At 47.7% G+C, this 20,129-nt stretch overlaps 1 protein-coding gene across 4 annotated transcripts in view; it reads right to left on the bottom strand.

Moving 5' to 3' along the window:
* Window positions 1-8,167: 8,167 nt before the first annotated feature.
* The window catches only part of LOC111820450 (nucleoporin NUP188 homolog), a 39,295-nt gene continuing 27,333 nt past the window's right edge, over window positions 8,168-20,129 (bottom strand). For all 4 annotated transcript variants that reach the window (XM_023730794.1, XM_023730795.1, XM_023730796.1 and 1 more), the window contains one exon: window positions 8,168-8,605. Coding sequence is in view for 1 of the 4 variants with exons in the window: in XM_023730793.1 (XP_023586561.1) it covers window positions 8,504-8,605 (102 nt within the window). In the remaining 3 variants the exon portion in view is untranslated. The remainder of the gene's footprint in view (window positions 8,606-20,129) is intronic.

Genomic DNA, 20,129 nt, shown 5'->3' with positions numbered 1-20,129 from the left:
TCACTTAAAGTACAACAATAAAAATAAATAAATGGTACTCCTTTGCCATGAGACAAGAACTTTATGGTGCCCGGCTACCATTACTGAACATTTTGATGAAAGATTCTAGAGAAGAATCCTCATCAAAAGGGGGGAAATGCACAACAGAATTTCAAATTCTTATGGAATCCAGACTTTCTGGAGCCGTGGGGGCTAGATGAACCCCTGAAACTCTTGCCCTGAGATAATCTTTAAACTTTAAACCAAAAATATCCCTGAAGTCTTCTAAAAACCAAACAGTAGTTTAGCTTAACTAGTAACAGATGTCTGCCTTGAGCATTATGGTCTTTTAAGAATTATCTATATGGGATAAAAGTGACAACAGCAACTTGAAAGATTAGATAGGAAGCTTAGGGGGCAGCGAGTTTCTGAATGGAGGAAGAACAACTCAGAAAAGGAGGGTGGGAATGGTGGCACAACTTGAAGAAAGTAATCAATGTCACCGAATTGTACATGTAGAAATGGTTGAATTGGTGTATGTTTTGCTCTGTATATTCTCAACAACAACAAAAGAACAAACGGTAGAAGGACTTAATGTAAACCAGATGCGGGGAAGGGAGGGATCTCAGCAGCTCTGAGGAGGTGGCATTTAAAAAGGGGAGCTGCAGGATAATGGGTGTCAGCAGGTGAAGAGATGGGGCAGAGCATTCCAGACAGTGGGAACAGAGTGCGTAAAGCCCCTGAGTGAAGACAGAACATGAGGAGGGAGCTCGGAGTGAGGGCAGGGGCAGGAGAGGAGGCAGGAGGGTGGCAGAGGCCTTTGTAGGTGCAGACAAGGCATTGGGCATTATCCTGAGTGCAGTGGACAGTGAGTAGGGGAGATAAAGCTGAATGGCTTATTCTGCTTTGTCTCTAGTCCTCATATGCTGAGGCTACTAAGAGAGAGATAAGAAGAGAAAGAGTATCTGCATGTTTTCTTGCAGAGAATTATAAAGTCATAGCCTTAACAGAGATATTAGAAGTCACCTCTTGAGCCCACCGCGAAGTGTCTGATTTCCAATCACAACACCTGCCCCAATGCACCCCTACATAGATGCCCAGGTCTGGCTTCCACGCACCAAGTATTAGAACATTCACCACCATCCACTACAGCCCTCCTGTCTCTGGGCAGGTTTGCAAGTTGGGAACGTAATCCTCATATCAATATGAAGCCGAAAATTGCCTCCTTGGGAATTGGGCCATCCGTAGCAAAGTGTGCATACCTTTGATCCAGTAAACACACTGCTAGGAACTCTTCCTTTGTGGAGTAGCAAATAGGGAAGCAAAGATGTAAATATGAGGGTGATTGAGCATTGCTTAATGAGAGCAATAAATTGAAAACAACCTAAATGCTCAACATGAGTGGATTAAACAAATTATGCTTTATCTACACTGGAACACAACTTGGCTGATAGGAATCATGTTGTAGAAAAAATGTTCACTGGCATGGAGATATGTTCCTGATATACTGTGAAATGAAAATGAGCCGGCTACAAACTGATGTATTACTTGCTGCGGGAACTTGGGCAAGTTGCTCCCCCTCTCTGACTCTCAGGCTGTCAAATGGGGATAACATAAACCAAAAAACAAAACAAAACCAATAAACAGTTGCCATTGACTCAGTTCTGACTCATGGTAACCCCACGTGCTGCAGAGTAGAACTGCCCCATAGGGTTTTCTTGACTATAATCTTTACAGAACCAGATAACCAGGCCTTTCGTCTGCGATGCTGCTGCATGGGTTCAAGTTGTCAAGTGCAAACTGCTTGCACCACCCAGGCACCTTGCTAGTGCTGTTGATGTTAATTGCTGTCGAGTTGATTCCAACTCATAGTGACCCCGTGTGTGTCAGAGTAGAACTGTGCTCCACAGGGTTTTCAAGGCTGTCACCTTTCGGAAGCAGATCACCAGGTACCTCTAAAAACAAAAAAACCCCAAATCCATTGCCACCGAGTTGATTGACTCATAGCGACCCTATAGGATAGAGTAGAGCTGCCCCATAGGGTTTCCAAGGAGTAGCTGGTGGATTCTAACTGCTGACCTTTTGGTTAGCAGCCAAACGCTTAACCACTGCACCACCAGGCCTCCAGTCACCTCTAGGTGGATCTGAACCGCCAACCTTTCCGTTAGTAGTGGAGTGCTTAACCATTTGCACCACTCAGGAATTCTGGGGATAATATAGTACCTCCTTTATAAGACATATGGGAAGCACTCACTAAACGGTAAATACTGTGATTTACTTTAACAAGAGTACAGGACTGAATACCAAAACATTAACAAGTCTCCCGGCATAGGAATTTATGGGTGATTTTCACTTTCTTCTCTGAGCTTTTCTGTATTTTTATGTATTTTTCTCTTATAATCAGGAATCAACTAACAAGGGTCTTATTTTTTAAGTCTATATGGCTCTAACTCCCATGGGTTAAACTGTGGTGATTGTGGGAAGCTGGACCTGAGAAGGCGCCCTAACTTGGCTCCAGGAGGTGGTGGGCTCCTCGTAGGCCCTGCCCCGTTTGCGTGGCCAGGGCCAGGCTGGGTACACGCACACACACACCATGCTTTATTCTTGTTTTGGTCACACACACACTATGCTTCATTCTCGTTTAGGTCACACATACGCGCACACACACACAACCACGCTTATTCAAGTTTTGGTCACACACACACACACACACACACACAATCTCAAGTTTTGGTCACACACACACACACACACACACACAATCTCAAGTTTTGGTCACACACACACACACACACACACACACACACACACACACACACACACACACACACACACAAAATCTCACCCTGGCTCCTGTGATCTGGATGCCTAGGACTTGTGTGTGCAGAAGCTAGGGGTGGTGGTTGGGATTGACCCCCTGGGCTACATTTTTCTCTGCTTTAAAATGGCAGGAGGTGGAACTGAGTTCCTGGGATGACTCAAGATCCAGACCCCGCCATCCTTAACTCACCCAGTCCCCCACCTTGCAGACCACTACCTTCTGGAGTTGTGACAGCTCAGGCAGGCCATGGGGACAACGCAGGGCCCACGGATGGCTCTGGATGGTTCTGGGTGTTGTGTACCCAATTGCAGGAAAGGAGAAATTTCAGGAGGGGTCCTGGATGAAGCTTGGAAGGCCCAGGAGGACTTTACCCTTCCCTATCCAAAAAAAACCCAGTCCCACCTTCCCGTGTCTCCCAAACACACACAGACCTTCCTGGGATGTCTCTAGGCTGAGCCCCAGCCCTCCCTCTCTCTCACTTAGCTCTTGGATGAGGCAGTGACCTTTGCCTTGACTCCAGCTCCATACCCTGGGCCCTTCCCCCACAGCTAATCCAGGATTAGCCCTCTCCAACCTCCATGGTTTTTAATGGCTCCCTCCCAGCTTCTTTGCAGAAACCACTCCTGGCTACTTATCAGGTGCCCAGAAATTGTGTTCTGAGAGCATTGGGGCAGTGAAGCTGGGCTGGCAGAAGTACATCTGAGTCCCAATCCCAGAGCCACTACTGCCTGCGACCTTTGATGAGCCTCACCTCAAAGGAAGTACCAACATGTAGGTGGGGACACAGGGTGGGTCTAAGGAGACCAGGCCCTGAGTGGCTCTGAGACCAGTTAGAGACAGAAAAGGCCTTAAACGACATGTCTGTTAAAAATTTTGTCCAGAAGAATGGTGTGAATGCCATTTGCTTCTGCCTAATCTGTCCCTGTAATTGGACTTCACATCAGCCAATTAGAACTAAAATCCTGGGCATGCGTGGTAAGAGACCAGGTTGACAGGCAGATGACCTCATCCCATAAGTGTTGCCTAGAAACCAAAATCATGGGACACACGTCCTAGAGCTGTGACTGAATTCATTTCTCAAGCGAGAAGTCCGTCAGCCACTTCTATGCCAGAATTCTACCGTGATCTCTTTTTGAATATATATGAAGTTAATAGATACGTATGACTTCCCCTTTCCTGTGTGGTATAAAAGGGTACTCCCAGCCCTTTGTTCAGAGAGAGAGTGCCTTCGGGGAGCAACCCCCCCCCCTTCCTTACTTGCCTTAAGTAATAAACTATGCCTTGCTTTAATTCCACTTAACTCTTAGTTATTCTTAACTAGAGTACTAGTGGAGAACCCATTGCATTCCGTAACAGCTCTTCATTCCAAAGGTGAGGAGGTCCTCCAGAGAACTGTCCAGGCCCCTCCCAGCTCTGATATCCTGAAACTCTCAGCCCTGGGAGGATTAAAGAGAGGAATTTACGGATCATTCTGCAGCTCAGAGGACAGGGTAGAAGACGAGGGGTATCTCACTCAGAAAGAGGAAGGGGCTAGAGAGTGGGGGCCTGGATCTTCAGAATGAGTCAGAAGCCCATGGCTCTCACTCCCCACCCCCAGGCCCAAGATGTTTGGCGTCTCAAGTGGGCTGGCACAGGCGAGCATGGAGGGCAGAACACCACAAGCATGCCCACCCTGCCCCAGCCAGTCTTGCTGGGCAGCTGACAAGGCCACCGTCTGGCTGCTGCAGTTTCTGGAAAACAGACACTGGCCTTCCCCGAAATGATGGCTTTCTCAATAGCAAAGGGACAGAATGTTTCCGGAATGACTTGGCCCCAAATCAAGTCGCGTGTTTTCTGGGCCACAGCACTGGGTGTTCCTGCTTTGTCCAGGCCTTCCGGGCTTCCAGATGGCTGGGAGGGGTGCCCTCCCCCAGCTCTTCCTGGCTCCTGTGGATGGTGGAGAAGCAGCTCAGCCTGGTTAAGCTAGGTGAGAGGGGCAGGCTGAAGAGGAATCATGATGGAAATACAGTTGAGACATGGCTCACCTGAGGCAGGGTGCATTCCCGGCTGTCACAGTCCCTTCTGATGAAATCACCCAACAAAGAGACAGACACCTGTCACATGCCTGGCTACAGTGAGTGTCCCCTCAGGCTGGGCCAGCCAGCCATAGAGGACAACTCCCCTCAGAATGCCCTTCCCTACCCAGAGAAAGGCTCACAGAAGAGGGTAAGGCATTACCGTGAAACCTTGAGCACATCTGGGCTTTACTTTCCCCATCTGTAATTTGGGATAACAGAGGTACCTCCTATGAGGGTTGAATAAAACCAACGCTTTACTGTAGATAAAGAGCATGGCAAAGGCGCCTGGTACAGTACCTACTAAATGTTAATTGTTTACTGAATGTTAGCAGTAGTCTTACGGGTGGTGGAAAGTGAGGACATTCTGATTTTATTTTCTGAGCTTTCCCAAATTTTCAAAATTGCTGTTGCAATCAGAGAAAGGACTACCATTGTGTTTTAAGTGGAGTGCAGTACCCTCAGCTTAAGGAGAGGGATATGGGAGGCATGTATCTGCTTCCCACTATTTGTTCATTCTGCTCAGGCTTTGGGAAGTAGGTGGGCGGTGATTTCCACATTGCTGTTTTTTCCAAAGGCTAACCAGCTCCAGATCCAACCCTTGTGCTCTGGGCATTGGGTGGCTCCAAGGCTGAGATGGGGGTGGGGTGAGGTGGTGGGGACTGGTGGGGAGGTTAAGAGACCAAACAGGATGGGAAGACCTCCACTGAGGAGACACAGTAGGAGGTTTCAAACGGGGCCACAGCTCAGCTGCTCAGCCTCACTATCAGACATCCCATCACAGAGGAAGAAGAGGGAGTCTCAGCTCAAACCTGAGACCACTTGTGGTCAGAGTCCCCAGGGAGAGAGGAAGGACAGACTCTGGTCTGTTCCAGAGGAGGTACCCAAGACCAACTCAGGTTTCATCACTAAGACCAAGGTCAAGATCAGACACAATGCCTTTCCTCCTCACCCAAAACTCCTGCCCCAGGGCCCTCATGTCAGTCTAGCGCAAGCCTCCCTGGTCCAGAAGGAAGATATGAGAGCATTTATTGGGTACTAGAAGCCAGGTCCTCTGCTAAAAACTCTACCAACCTGTATAACTGGCACCACCAACGTGATTTTCATATGAGGAAAAAGAGACCCCACATCAAATAAATGGCAGAGCCGGGATCTGAAGGCAGCACTCTGAACCTCCCTGAGCTTCTGTCCTTGACCCCACCGCCTTCAGTAGGCCCCCAAAGGGGCCGAAAGCCCAGTCAAACCCTCCCACTGGGACTCTCAGACCTACCTCTGCAGAGCTGCGGGGACTTGCTGTTGGAATTGCAAAGGACCTCTGAGAGCACTAAGTGGAATGCCCATTGTACAGATGGAGATACTGAGGACACGGGAGGGAAGAGATCTACTCAGCTTTATACAGGGGATGATTGAGCTGGGACAGGAACCCAGGACAGCTGGATCCCATTTCAGTGCCCTCTTCTCCCTGCACCCACCCATCAAAGCTCCTCAAAGCACAAACCACAGGCAACTGGAAAGGCTGACAAAGTGCTGGCTGTGGGATTCCCAGCCAGGGCCCTGTGTCTGGCACACAACAGACACTCCGTCCAGCACAAACCTCTAGTGCCTGCCTCCAAGGAGTTACAGTTTAGCAGAGATGAGCAGAGTTAACTATCCTGTAGGTGCCCAATAAATGGTCACTCAACAAACTAACCGACAAGGCCCAGCAGGCCTCAGAGAGGCGATGGACGGGTCCCTCCATGACATGGAGACTTCCAAAGGTTACCTTCTGTTATAGGTTTATTTGATATTTAAACAGAGTCTACAAATTCAGACCCAAAAGTAATGGATTACTTCATGGTTGTCAGAGGCTAGTGTGCATTATTTCTGAGGGTTACATCTGATGACACGACACAGAGAACACAAATGGATAGACAGACAGACATACTCATTAAGACAAGAGATGCTACAATGTGCCTTAGTGTCCAAGTGATTACTCTAAGGCAGGGACCCTTCTAAGGCGGGGACCCGAGTGACTGATCTAACGCAAGGTGGCTTCCCATCACCAGGTGCTGACTGCACTGTGTGTGTGCCAGGTGCCCTGGACAGAAGCTGGCTTGAAACAAAAAACTGGGGAGCTTGCCCTCCCAGCAGTGACCTCCCGACCCAGCCTTTCCTCTAAGTGTCTGTTCTAAAGGACTTGGTGGTGACAGGGTTGATGTAAGCAGCTGAGGTTAGTGGTGGCACTGGGAAACCATGACACATGAGGTGGGAAAACAGTCCAGGTGACCCAGCTCCTCTCAGCTCCTTACACTGTCTGTGGAGGTCAGGGTGGGTGCATCAGGGAAGTGGAAGATGGAGCACCATCACCTGGGGGTTAGCCAACCCGAGTTTCCTTCCTTATTGGCAGTTCCAGAACATTCTCTTTGGCCAACAGCCACAGAAATGAGTGCCTGCCAAGATACATGGAGAAAAAAGAAAACAAGACACCAAAAAAATTACAAAAAGAACAAAAAAACCCTGCCCCAGGCAAGGAGAGGAATAAACAGAACTAAACCAAGGTCACACCAGAATCAGAACACATCCTGCGCCCCACACCCCAGGAAAAGGAAATACAATTCAATGTCTCGCTTCTTTGCTCAAGGGAAACTGCCACCCCACCCTGAGACTCCAACTCACTGAGCTTTAGTGTCCTTTTTTCTAAGTTTTCTTTTTAATACCCAAACCATCCATTGTCAAAGCTTTAAAAAAAAAAAAAAAATTTTGTACTGAAAAAAAAAAAAAAAAAATCTGAAATCACTACAAAAACTGATGACGCAGGCCCCAGGCCCGGCCTCTCCACCTGGCAGCCTGCTCTCCCAGGGGTTGTGCTGCCAGAGCTCAGCCTGGCACCAGTGGAGGCGACCATCCGACAGCTCGTTCACCTAGGACCCCTCTGCTCAAATGTGGGTGGGCACTAAATGCCAGCTGCATCACTAAATAAAATGGACAAAGTGGAGACACAGCCCACCCTTCCATAAGCACCCTCCATCTGAGTCGAACTTCCTTGGGAATGTGTAAGTTATCAGGACGGAGGAGGTGGAGGTGGGATGTAGAGAAAAAGAAATACCAAGAGCTACGTAGATGTCCCTGGACCTCTGGCATTCGATCCGCCAAGGGGGCAGAAATGGCCTCCAGTGAGGAGGCCCTGATTGTCCAAATACTGCACAGTCCTTAGATCTCCCCCAACAGGCGTCTGCCCTGGAGGAGGTTGCGGTGGGGGGGCGGGGCCGGGAGGGGCGTGACTATCAGAGGGAGAAAAAGGGCCACCCCTCTGGTACTGTCCACTCGCCCTGGCCCAGCTCACATCCACCCAGGATCCTGCTCAGCCAAGAGGCTGGGCTGCCCATCCCTGGACTTCTGGGAAGAGCAAAGCCTTGCCCTCCTGGGCCTGAGGACTCCTTGCTGGTCCCATGACGGCTGCTCTGGACCAGCCCCATGCTCCAGCTGCCTGCCAGCACTCAGGCCTGCTCCTTGTCGGCCCTCCAGAGCCGTTCCTTCACCTCGGGTGGCAACGTGTTGAACAGGTCCTCTTCTACCACCAGACCAGTATGCTTGAGCAGCGGGCATTCGCCCAGCTCCACGGGCAGGCACTCCAGCCAGTTGTCTCGAAGTTCAATCTGGGTCAGGTTGGTCAGCTCGCCCATATGCAAGGGCAGTGACTGCAGCACCTTGTTGCCAAGATGCAGGCCCGCAGCTTCCAGTACTGGAAGAGCTCTGGTGGAAGGGCCTCAATCTGGATGGGAAGGAGCAGAGGGCGAAAGTAAGGTGCTTGTGGCTCAGGCCAGGGGGCCTCTGGGCCCAGGGCTTCCCTTCCATCCCTCCACCAGGAACCAGCACCTTCTCTGATGCCCATTCCAGCTCCCCAGGACCTCTGGCACCAGCACCATCTGCCTATCTTCTACCTGTCCATTAGGTCTCAGCTCAGCATTCACTTCCTCCAGAAAGCTTTCCCTGACATTGTCCTGGGTAGCCTATGGCACCCATACCTCCACCATGATCCCTCCATGGTGAAACTGCCTGGTTACCTGTCTGTCACCCCCTGGACTTTGGGCTCTAAGAGGGCAGGACTGGATTTGCCTGTTCCCTGCTGTCTCCCAGCACCTTTGCACAGTAAGAAGCACAAAATACTAGCTAGCCGCTACAAACTCCATCCCCACACCCCAGGGCTCACCATGAGCCAGGTGAGACTATTGGTCATAGCTGCTGAGATTTAAGAACAACTTAGGCAAGCAGAGTAGCACACGGAGAAAATTTCACACCCTAAACTGTTTCTGAGAACTGGGGAGAGCTTACCAACAGAGACAAGAATCCCAGCTGTGTCACTTCCTCTCCCTGGGCCTCAGTTTCCTCATCTGCCAAGTCACAGGCTGCTCGTGAGTGCAGGGGACCCAGTACTGGCCATTTGGAACCCCTATTCTGATTTACCCAAGTTTCCTCGCGGCATAGTAGGTAAGTGCCTGCCTGCTAACTGAAATGACAGCGGTCGAACCCACCGGCCACTCCACAGGATAAGGATGTGGCAGTTTGCTTCCATTACAGCCTTGGAAACCCTACAGGGCAGTTCTACTCTGTGCTATAGGGTCGCTGTGAGTTGGAATTGACTCCACAGCAGTGGTTTTTTGGTTTGTTCTCATTTTGCAAATTTGAACAACAGGCAACACCCATACACTGCTTACTGCAGGAACTGCTCTACAGGAACCACTCTTACTACAGGTTTTGCTCTGAGCACTGCTGCTATGAGCTCATTTAACCCTCACAACCATTTGTAAATACTCTTTCCATTTTGGGAGCACTGGTGGCGCAATGGTTAAGAGCTATGGTGAGCTACAACTGCAAACCAAAAGGTCGGCAGCTCAAATTCACCAGCTGCTCTTTGGAAATCCTATGGGGCAGTTCTACCCTGTCCTTTAGGGTCACTATGAGTCGGAATCAACTCAACAGCACGGGCTCTTCCTGTTTTACAGATGAGGAAACTGACGCCCTATAGGAGCTACCTTGCCCAGAGGTCTGCAGCTCAGAAGTAGTGGAGCCAGGTGATCTGGTTCAGCAGTCCACGCTCTGAACCACTCTACTAACGGTGCGTGCCATTAGTGGAGCAAACACTGGGGCCAGGCAGGTTCTCCCAGCACACAGGCAGAGTTCCATAAATACCACGTTCTCCCCTTGCCATTCAGTGAGTGATCAGCTAGAAATGTGAGTCCTTATTGGGTCTACTGTCCTAAAACTATCCCCTCCAGCTATTATGGGCAGGGGAGACCCCCACAGTAGGGCAGGAGTCAGTAAACTTGAACTCCGATCCCATGTGAGGATGATGGGATACTGTGCAATAGCCACCCTGAGGGTGCTCTGTCACTGTCCTCATTTTCCTTCTGAGGAGACTGAGGCACACAGAGGCAAAAGGCAACACTTGTCTAAGGCTTCATTGCCAGAGAGGATGTAAGTTTTGCTTCCTCCACTCAGAGCCTGTGCTCTATTCTCATTCTGCAAATCAGGCGCTCATTTGCAGTATAACCCTGGGCAAGTCCCTTTCTCAGCTGGCTCCCTAGAATGCCTCCCTCCCTGTGACACACCCTCCCCTTCCCTGGTGAGCTCCCTCCAGGCCCACAGAGAAAGGAAGGCATATCCAGTCACTCAGCTCCCCACTGCAGCCTCACCTGTTCTTTAGACCTGTCCTTTTCTGTGAAGTGTCACTCATCCAGCATCCCTGATTCCACCGTCTCCCACCACCTCAAGGACCTCACGTGCCAATGGCTCCCCCATCAGCATTTAAGTGGCCTCAAGTCTACCTGGTCTTGGAAAAATGGCAACCCTCCCAGGAACCTTCTGTGGCTGCTCACTGCATGGCTCTCCGACCTTCATGACCAAATATCCAGAAAGAAGCTGTCTCTCTCCTTGGTCCACTGTGATCTGGCTTCTGCCCCAGTCTGTCCTTCAAACTATCCAGCCAAGGTCACCAACTGTTGTTCCTAATCCACCAGACCTCAATCCATTCTCCGCTTACCTGACTCCTCCCCCATCCTGAGACCCTGCACGCTCCTGCCTGGCCTTCCTCTTCTACAGTCCACCCCTCAGGCTCTAGCCAGACTCCCTTCCTTCCTCCCTCCACCCTTCCTCAGTGATCTCATCCAGGATCCCAGTTTCACCCATGAGTTGTGGGATGATGACTCCTTGAGCTTTAAGCCTAGTCAACACGGTCTCAATGTCCCAGGGGCCACCAACATCCAGAACAGGACACACCCTCTCCCATCCACAGACCTGTGCTTCTTCCTCCATCCTGTGTCACTGATCCTCCATCTACCTGGGCAGCCAACTGAGAAAATCACGAGTCACCCCAGACCTCTCCCTCTCCCCACATCCAACCCATCCCCATGTCTATGCATTCTACCTCCACAATCTCTCCCAAGTCCATCCATGTCTCTCCATCCCTAGCAGTCATTCCCAGGTCAAGCCGTCTTCCCCCTCACCAATGGCTAACAAGGTCTCCTAATGGAGCTCTTGACCTCTCATTCTGCCCCCTCAAATCCACGTTCCTCACTGCAGCAAAAGCAATTTCTCAAGATGCAAGTCTACTCACTCCTTTACCCACCCTATCAAAAAAATTTGGTAAACATTTGCTACAAGTCAGGCACTGAACAAAGAATCAAGTTCCCCGTCTTTAGAGCTCACAGCCTGGCAAGCGGAAACGGTCTTTGAACAAATAAAGATACAACTGAAATTTAAGTGGAAAAGAACAGGATCCTACCATTCCTCTGCAGACAACTCTATCCTGTCCCCAAGATAAAGTTCAAATTCAAGGGGCAGTTCATCTCTCTGCTCCCTTCCCCACCAACCTGCTCCTACCCATGAACTCCCAGTCATGTTTCAGTTCCTCACAGGCAGAATGTACTAGACTCTCCCCTTCCTCCTCACCTAGCTAATTCCTTCTCATCCTTCAGGGCCCAGTAAAATATCTGTTTTTTCAGGGTGTCACCCTGCCCTGAATTAAGTCTGAGTTGGGGTCATCCCTCTATGCTCCAAAGAGTAGTTCTTGTCACACTGTGTGCTAACTGTCTTGTTACTTGTCTTTCCCCACATGACAGTGAGCTCAGTAGGGGTAGGGAGTGAGCGTTCTTCCTTCCCAAGTCCCCAGCACCTTCCTTCATACCTGGACTACAGGAGTACTCAAAAATTAGACGTGAGACCAGAAGAACTGAATGGTGCCCGGCTACCACTACTCAATGTTTTGTTCAAAGATTCTATAAGAGATTTTGATCAAAAGGGGGAAAATGCACAACAGAATTTAAAATTCTCATGGAATCCAAACTTTCTGGAGCCAGTGAGGCTGGATGAACCCCCAAAACTGAGATACCCTTTAAACCTTAAACCAGAAACATCCCCTGCAGTCTTCTTAAAACCAAACAATAGTTTAGCTTAACTAGTAAACAGTGTCCGACTTGAGCACTGTGTTCCTTTAAGAACTATCTATACGGGATCAAATGGACAACAGCAACTCAAAAGACTAGATAGGAAACTTAGAGGGCAGTGAATCTGTGTTAATGAAGAAAGAACAATTCGAAAAAGGAGGGTGAGAATGGTTGCACAACTTGAAGAATGGAATCAATGTCACTAAATTTCCATGTAGAAATAGTTGAATTGGTGTATGTTCTGCTGTGTATATTCTCAATAACAGCAAAAAAAAAAAAAAAAGAAAGAAAAAAAATTTGCTGAGTCAATAAACAAATGGATGAGTGAATAATAAATAACCTTCCTTGCCAAGGTAGGAGGTATCCATTGTTTCATGACCATTTTATAAATGGGGAAACTGAGGCTCAGAGGGAGAGTAATATGCCCAACCTCACACAGTCTGACAGAGACAGCCTTCCAACTCAGGTCTGCTACGGAGCCTAGACAAACAACAACTCCGAAGGGGGCCATTCAGATGGCACAGACTCACTGGGGCCACTATCCCTGAGGTATGCCTGGGTGTGGTCAGGAAAGCACAGGAAGGAGAGTGGGACAGGTTCAAGGGAGTGGGGGGACCTTTTCTCTCAGTTATGGAAAATGCCCTTTTCAGGAAGCTTCCTGCCAGGCAGTTCATTTGACCTCTCCCTGGAAAGCCTTCCATGGTCAGCACTGCCTCTTAGTAGAGGTGTAGACTGGCTTCCCACCTAGGGTCTCAGTTTCCCCATCTGGAAAAGAACAGAGAATCTACCATAGATGTGCCCACATTTTGCAGAAGCTAGGCCAAGGTACCAAGGGGTGGGTCTGCCCAACCGGGGCTCCTTCCTCCCCAATAATTTGCAGCTCACACCCAGGAGAGACAGCAGGGCTCTGGCCCCAAAGTCCTCCCTACCACCACAGACACCCCTTGTCCTGACCGTTCCTGTATACAGTGCAGTGAAGAGAACAAGGCACTGTTCAGAAGCCAGGCCACGCCTCCCCTCTTGGCACCTTGGCTTCCCCATCCATAAAACGAGGATGGTATCAGATGCCCTTCTAGCTCCCAGGATACAAAGATCATAGAAATGAGGCTTCCCAAGCCACTTGTATGTGTGACCCTGGGCAGCCCTATACAGCAGTGAAAACACGAGTCGGTGGTGGAGCGACAGGCCTGGGTTCAGTGTGGGCTCTGCCACTCACTAGCAGAGTGATGTTGGGTGGGTGACTTTATCTCTCTGAGTCTTAGTTCCCCCATGTGTGGACTAGGGCTAAAGATAGGTCCTGCCTCTCAGAGAGTTCAAAGGCCAGGGCCTGAAATACTCAACATAGCTATGTGCCAGGCTCAGTGCCAGGGCCTGAGGTGGGAATGAGTGAGTGGAGGAGAGCAAAATCGAAGCGGACGAGCCCCCCTCGAGCTTTCTGGTCTTCAGGAGGTACTTGACTAGTGAATGAAAAGTGTGTGCCATCAGAGCAGTAAGAACTCGAGGAAGAAGGAAAACCCAGAGAGTCACAGACACCTGGGGAAGACACAGAGTTACGGGGCACACAAGGCGTGGGCAATAAGCGCATCTCGGTACCGTAAAGTCGTCACTAGGATGTGACAGAGCCTTTTGGGGGGAATGACATAACTCTGTATGTACTGCCATTTTGGAAAAAAGTGAGATCCAGGATAATAATAAAATACAATCCCATTTTGATAACCCCTGACCTCCCTGCACTATGAGGAGGGGCTATCTCTTGGAGTGGGAGTAGGAGGCAGAAATCTAAAAATGAAACTTTGAAATTGTTGCCAGCATGCATTACCTTTCTGATTAAAAAATAGTATATAATTTAATAGGCGCCGTGGTGGCACAATGGTTAAGTGCTTGGCTGTTAACCGAAAGGTCAGCAGTTCAAACCCCCCAGCAGCTCTGCGGGAGAAAAGACCTGGCGATCAGTTCCCATAAAGATTACAGCCTGAGAAACCCTATGGGGCGGTTCTACTCTGTCACACAGGGGTCACTATGCATCAGAATCAACTCAATGGCACACGACAGCAATAGAATTTAAAACAAATATAGCTTCAAAGAAAGAAAGAAACAGCAAGCAGCCCCCAGGTGTGGGGATCAGGCATTCTTTCTAGCTTTGAAAGGGCAGTTTGAGGAGGATGCTAAGAAGTCAGGTCACGTCAGGTCTCCACCCCAAGAGATAGAGAATCTGGAGAGGATCCCGAATAAAGGACAAAGATAAAAGAGTCTGAAACCAGGATAGCTGAAAAAAGATAAAAAGGTAATGTGCCTTACATTTTTCTGGGCTCTGATCTAGCTATTTCTCCTCCTTCCAGAACTCTTGCGTCCATTTCACCTGGGCCCGGTACCATCCTAGAGGTCGGGAATTAACACCTACCTTCGAGGTAGACCTCTGGCTACACCCAGGTAAAGTTCAGGAGGCAGTGGGCAAGAGACCACAGAGCGGTGAGGATAGAGGCGGGGAGCTCTTTCAGGACATAGACCATTTCAGATTCATCCCGGGTCCCTGTGCAAAGCCCTGAATACAGAAGGCTGAAGGCTAAAGTCTTGCTGAACTGAGCTGAGTCCAAAAGAGAGAGGTGGTGGGAGGGAGGAGGGTAATCGTTTGGGAAATACTCTAGGACAAAGAACCCATTATAGGAATGTTCATCACAGTGTTGTTTATACCCCAGGAAAACTGGAAACCACCCAGCTGCCCATTATTGGGTGATTAGTTACATACTTATTAAATGATCATATGATGGAATACTATGCAGTGATAAAAACACGCTAGAGCAAAACACTTGATGGCATGAAAAAATGGGCAAAGCATATTAACTGCAAAAAGTAGGTAACAAAACTGTAGTAGCGTAACCCTTTTGCCATAAATTAACACACACACACACACACACACACACATACACACACACACAGACTCAAAAATCTTATTATTATTATTTTAAATAATCAGGCTTTTTTTAATACTTTTCTTCACCTCAAACTTACCTCTATTTTCTATTATAAGCTTTGTGTTAGTCAGGTAATTAAGAAAAAAAGGTTTTTTTTTTTTGTGATTTAAAAAACATACATTTTATTATGTTTTCGGTGAAGGTTTACACAGTAGTTTAGGTTCCCATTCAACAATTTCTACACAAATTGTTCAGTGACATTGGTTACATTCTTCACAATCTGTGAACATTCTCAGTATTTCCATTCTGGTTGTTCTGTTTCCATTAATCTAGTTCCCCTGCCTCCTTACATTTCCATCTTTGTTTTAAAATTGTTGACCATTTGGTCTCAAATAGATGATTTAGAAAAAAAGATTTTTAAAAAATCATTTCAAAGGATCAAGAATAACTAAGACATCTGGGGGAAGAAGGAGGAAGTACCAGATATTGAGACTTATTATAAAGCTACAGGAATTCAAACAATGTGGTATTGATGTAGGGATAGGGAGACCGACCACAATAAGTCAAGAAGAGACAGCCCATCAAGGAACATCTAGCTCAATTGGCATAACATAGTTCATAAAGAAAATGTTCTACATTCTAATTTGGTGAGTAGCGTCTAAAATATTCCACTGGTCTCACCTCGTCAGGAACAAGGAAGAATGAAGAAAACTAAACACACAAGGGAAAGATTAGTCGAAAGGACTAATGAACCACAACTACCACAGCCTCCACCAGACTGAGTCCAGGAAAACTAGATGGTACCTGGCTACCACCACTAACTGCTCTGACTGGGATCACAACAGAGGGTCCTAGACAGAGCTGGAGAAAAATGGAGAACAAAATTCTAACTCACAAAAGAAGACCGGACTTACTGGCCTCACAGAGACTGCAGAAACCCCAAGAGTATGGCCCCAGATACCCTTTTAGCTCAGTAATAAAGTCACTGCTGAGGCTCACCCTTCTGCCAAAGATTAGACAGGCCCATAACACAAAATGAGACTAAAGGGGCACACCAGCCCAGGGACAAGGACAAGAAGGCAGGAGGGGACAGGAAAGCTGGTAATCGGGAACTCAAGGTCGAGAACGGAGAGTGTTGACGTTCATAGGGTTAGTAACAACGTCAAAAAACAATCTGTGTACTGTTTAATGAGAAGCTAGTTTGTTCTGTAAACCTTCATCTAAAGTACAATTTTAAAAAAAAAGAAGAAGAAGAGATAGCTCAGAAGAAAAAGACCTTCACATTTCTGGAAACTTAATACATGACACTGCTGGCTTTGCAGGTCACGGGCAAAGAAGGGGCTTCTGTAAACGGTGCTGGTTCCTGGTTATTCACATGAAAAGAAGTGTAGCCCCTAGCTCCCTCTTGCATGAAAATAAATTCCAAGGAATAAAAGACTAAGGCAGAATCTGAAACCATTTAAAGGGAAATCTAAGAAACTATTTTAATGTCTCTAAAATAGGGAAGGGTTTCTTATCTCAAAAAGTACAAACCCTTATAGAAAAAGACTGATACACTGATCACATTAAAGTTAAAAAGTATGCACATCAAGGAACATGATAAACAAGGGAAAGGAAGTCACAGACAGGGAGGAGATACTTCCAACAGGCATAACCACCAAGGAATTAATATTCAGGATAAATAAAGAACTCCTAAAAATATAAGAAAAGGACAATCCAATAAAAAAATGGCAAAATACAGGAATAGGTAATTCACAGGAAAAAAACACAAATGGAAATTAACGTACGAAATAATTCTTTAGTCTCATTAGTAATCCAGGAATGCAAATTAAAAAAACATCGGACACCATTTCATTCACTAAGATTGAGAAAAATGTTGGATTCCTGGATGAGGAGTTGAGATGCACAAACCCGATGACCCAGTAAGCTCTCTCCTAGGTACAGAACTTAGAGAGTCTCTTCACACTTGCATAAGAAGACACAAACAACAAAGATGCTCACTGAAGAGTTGTTCATACTAACAAAACATTAGAAATCCATCAACAGCAGCAAAGACAAACTGTTCTATTCATACGATGATGCTTGAAAGCAATTAAAGTTAATGAACTTTAGCTACAAGTATCAACATGGATAAACCTCAAAAATGATGTTGAACCCTCCCCCCAAAAAAGCTATAGAATGATCGACATTACATAAAGTTTTCTATAAGGTAATGAAGGTATTAAAAACACGCATGGATATCACCAAAATCAAGATAGTAATTTCCTCTAGGAAGGGAAGAAAATGGGATTGGGGAGGGGGCTTCAACTGTACCTGAAATGTTTTATTTAAAAAATATATATACATATGTCTGTGTGTGTATGTGTGTGTGTGTATTTAATAAAACACACACACACACAAACCCTTGACACAATTACTGCAAAACATTAAGGTCTGACAAAGCTGAGTCCTGGCTACAAAGGTATCTGTTCTAGTCTTCTTCATACTTTTCTGTGTGCTTAAACTATTTCATCATGAAAAAAATTTACCAAAAGCAATCACCCATTTCTACCCTCCTGGCTGGCCCTCTTCCTGTACCTTTGCTGCAGGCCTGCGGTCGCAGCAGTCACTGTGCTGGTTATTACCAGGGCAGGAGACCCAGCTCCTTCCACCCTGCCTGCTCCTCACCAGGCAGCAGCACTGGTGGACTGCACATCTCTGAGGGCACTGCAGAATGTGAAGCCCCATGTCTGCCTGGCCGTGTCCTGCCCCAGGAAGACGCAGAAGAGGATGAGATGCAGGCCTGTTGTTTCCTACAAGGTGCAGGCAGGTGGCGAGAACTGGGACCAGGTCCCCAGGCAGGGCTGGAGCATCCCTGTCCAAGAGGGGCTAAATGAGCAACCCAGAGAGCTCCCATTCTCCCCTCAGTGACAGGCAGATCTAGGGGTGTAGAAAGCAAGAGCTCTGGAGTTAGGGAGACCTCGGATCAAATCCAGTCCTAGCACCAAATAATTCCATGACCTCAAGCAAATTATTTAGCCCAAGCCTCTGTTCTGCAATTTAAAGTACAAATAAATGACCCTTACCTCACAGATCTGTGTATAGTGACCCAAAAGATGTTCAAGAGATATTAAGTACAAAAAGAAGCTGAGCAGTATATAAAATGTATGATCCCATTCTTGTTCAAAAAATTACATTAGTAGTAAACATCCATGTATACACATAATTCTGGAAGGCTATTGTTGTTCCTAGTTGTCAAGGAGTTGATTCCAACTCATGGCAACCCATGTGTACAGAGTAGAACTGCTCCATACCTAGAACTATATTTGGTTAGGTCTGAAGATATCTAAGTCTGTAGAGGGTTGTCTATATTATACATTCTTCTATTATTTAAATTTACCTTCATGAGTAGAAAAAATACTTGGAAAAAATCAAAAGGCCTTCCTTAGAGTGTGGCTTCTGAGGATTGTAAAAGGTAAGAAAAAGGTTACTCTGTCCCTCCCAGAACCACCCAAATAACACAACCACTTTAACAGGGCTATAATGGAAGAAGAGTCGGTAAGAGCTCAGGCTTCAGAGTGAAGCAACTCAAATACCAGCTTCAGCACTTCCTCACTGTGGCCTTGGGAGAATGATCTTCCCTTTCTGAGCCTCAGTTTCCTCAACTCTAAATTGAAAATGTTATAGTACCTATCTCAAAGGGTTATTGTGAGGTTATTGACCGTGTGTCAAATACAACACCTGGCATAGAGTTCGTGCGCTATAGTTCCCAAAACCACACCTGCCATCACAGAAACCCTCCACCTCCCAGAATTCAGGAGGAAAACAGAGCTAGGTGAGAACTAAGCCACAAGCACAAATGCCTCCAAGCACAGAGCAGACCACCCAGAGGCTATGAAATCCTTTGTCAGCGGTGAGGACCAGGGCTGAAACAATCATCCCTGGGCAGTGGTTCTCAGTGTGGTCTGCAGACCACCAGCCTCAGGACCACCTGGGGGCTTCTTCACAGTGCAGATTCTAGGGCCCAGCCCTTAAGAGGTGGTGGGACCCAGGAGAAACAACATTTTAAACAAGCTCCCTAGGTGACTCTGATGCCCCCCAACCCTGAGAATCTTGAGAAAAAGCAGCAGGCAATGGAAGATGGGGTAGGAAGAACACAGGCTGTCAAGGCAAACGGACTTGAGCTGAGTCCTGGCTCTGCCACCTAGCAGTTGTACAACTTTGGGCAAAAGACTTAGTTCCTCTGAGTCTTGACCTCCTTGTCTGTAAAATAACAAAACTCACTCTGTCCAAAGCTCTGGCGAGGGAAAGATGAGTGAATGCACACGGGGACCCAGCGCACCCCCTACCACTTGAAGCACGGCCACTCTAGGAGACCATAGCACGTGAAGGCTCTGCTTCCAGGGCTGGGAAGAAGGCAGAAGCTTGAGACGCAGAGCATTATCTAAAGACGCAACTCCTGGGGCTCCCCGACAGGAAGTGTCTCCTGTGAGAAGGAAAAGGGACTCCAGGAGAGGAATAGGAGGAAGAAAAGTGGGAGAAGGAGGAGACTGAGCCTGAGAAAAACTGCCAGGTGAGGCGCAACAGCAGGAGCTCCGGCAAAGACCTTGTTCCCAGCCTTGATCCTGCCACACAATGCTCTCCAGGCTCCACAAAATGAAGCTGCTCAGGCCAGAAATCTCACCTTGCTGAAACCCATCCCGAGATCATCTGGATGCCCCCAAAGAGCAACTTTAGACCCAGGTCACAGGGTGGGCCCTTTGCCTTTGCCCTGCCTGCCCTCCCGCAAGAAAAATACCCGAGAGGAGCATTCCAAGGGGATTAAGACTAAGGCTTCCTCTGGGTACTGCAAGGGTAAACCAAGTCCGTGTCATCCTGCTCCTTAAGGGCCAGGAAGCACCAGACCCAGGCAAACCCAACACTTCGTGTGTGTGTGTGTGTGTGTGTGTGTGTGTGTGTGTGT

This window comes from Trichechus manatus, unplaced genomic scaffold (genome assembly GCF_000243295.1).
Source record: "Trichechus manatus latirostris isolate Lorelei unplaced genomic scaffold, TriManLat1.0 scaffold00038, whole genome shotgun sequence".
Taxonomy (NCBI): Eukaryota; Metazoa; Chordata; class Mammalia; order Sirenia; family Trichechidae; genus Trichechus; species Trichechus manatus.
Note: the sequence above shows the minus strand (reverse complement) of the source record. Positions and strands in the feature narration are given on the sequence as shown.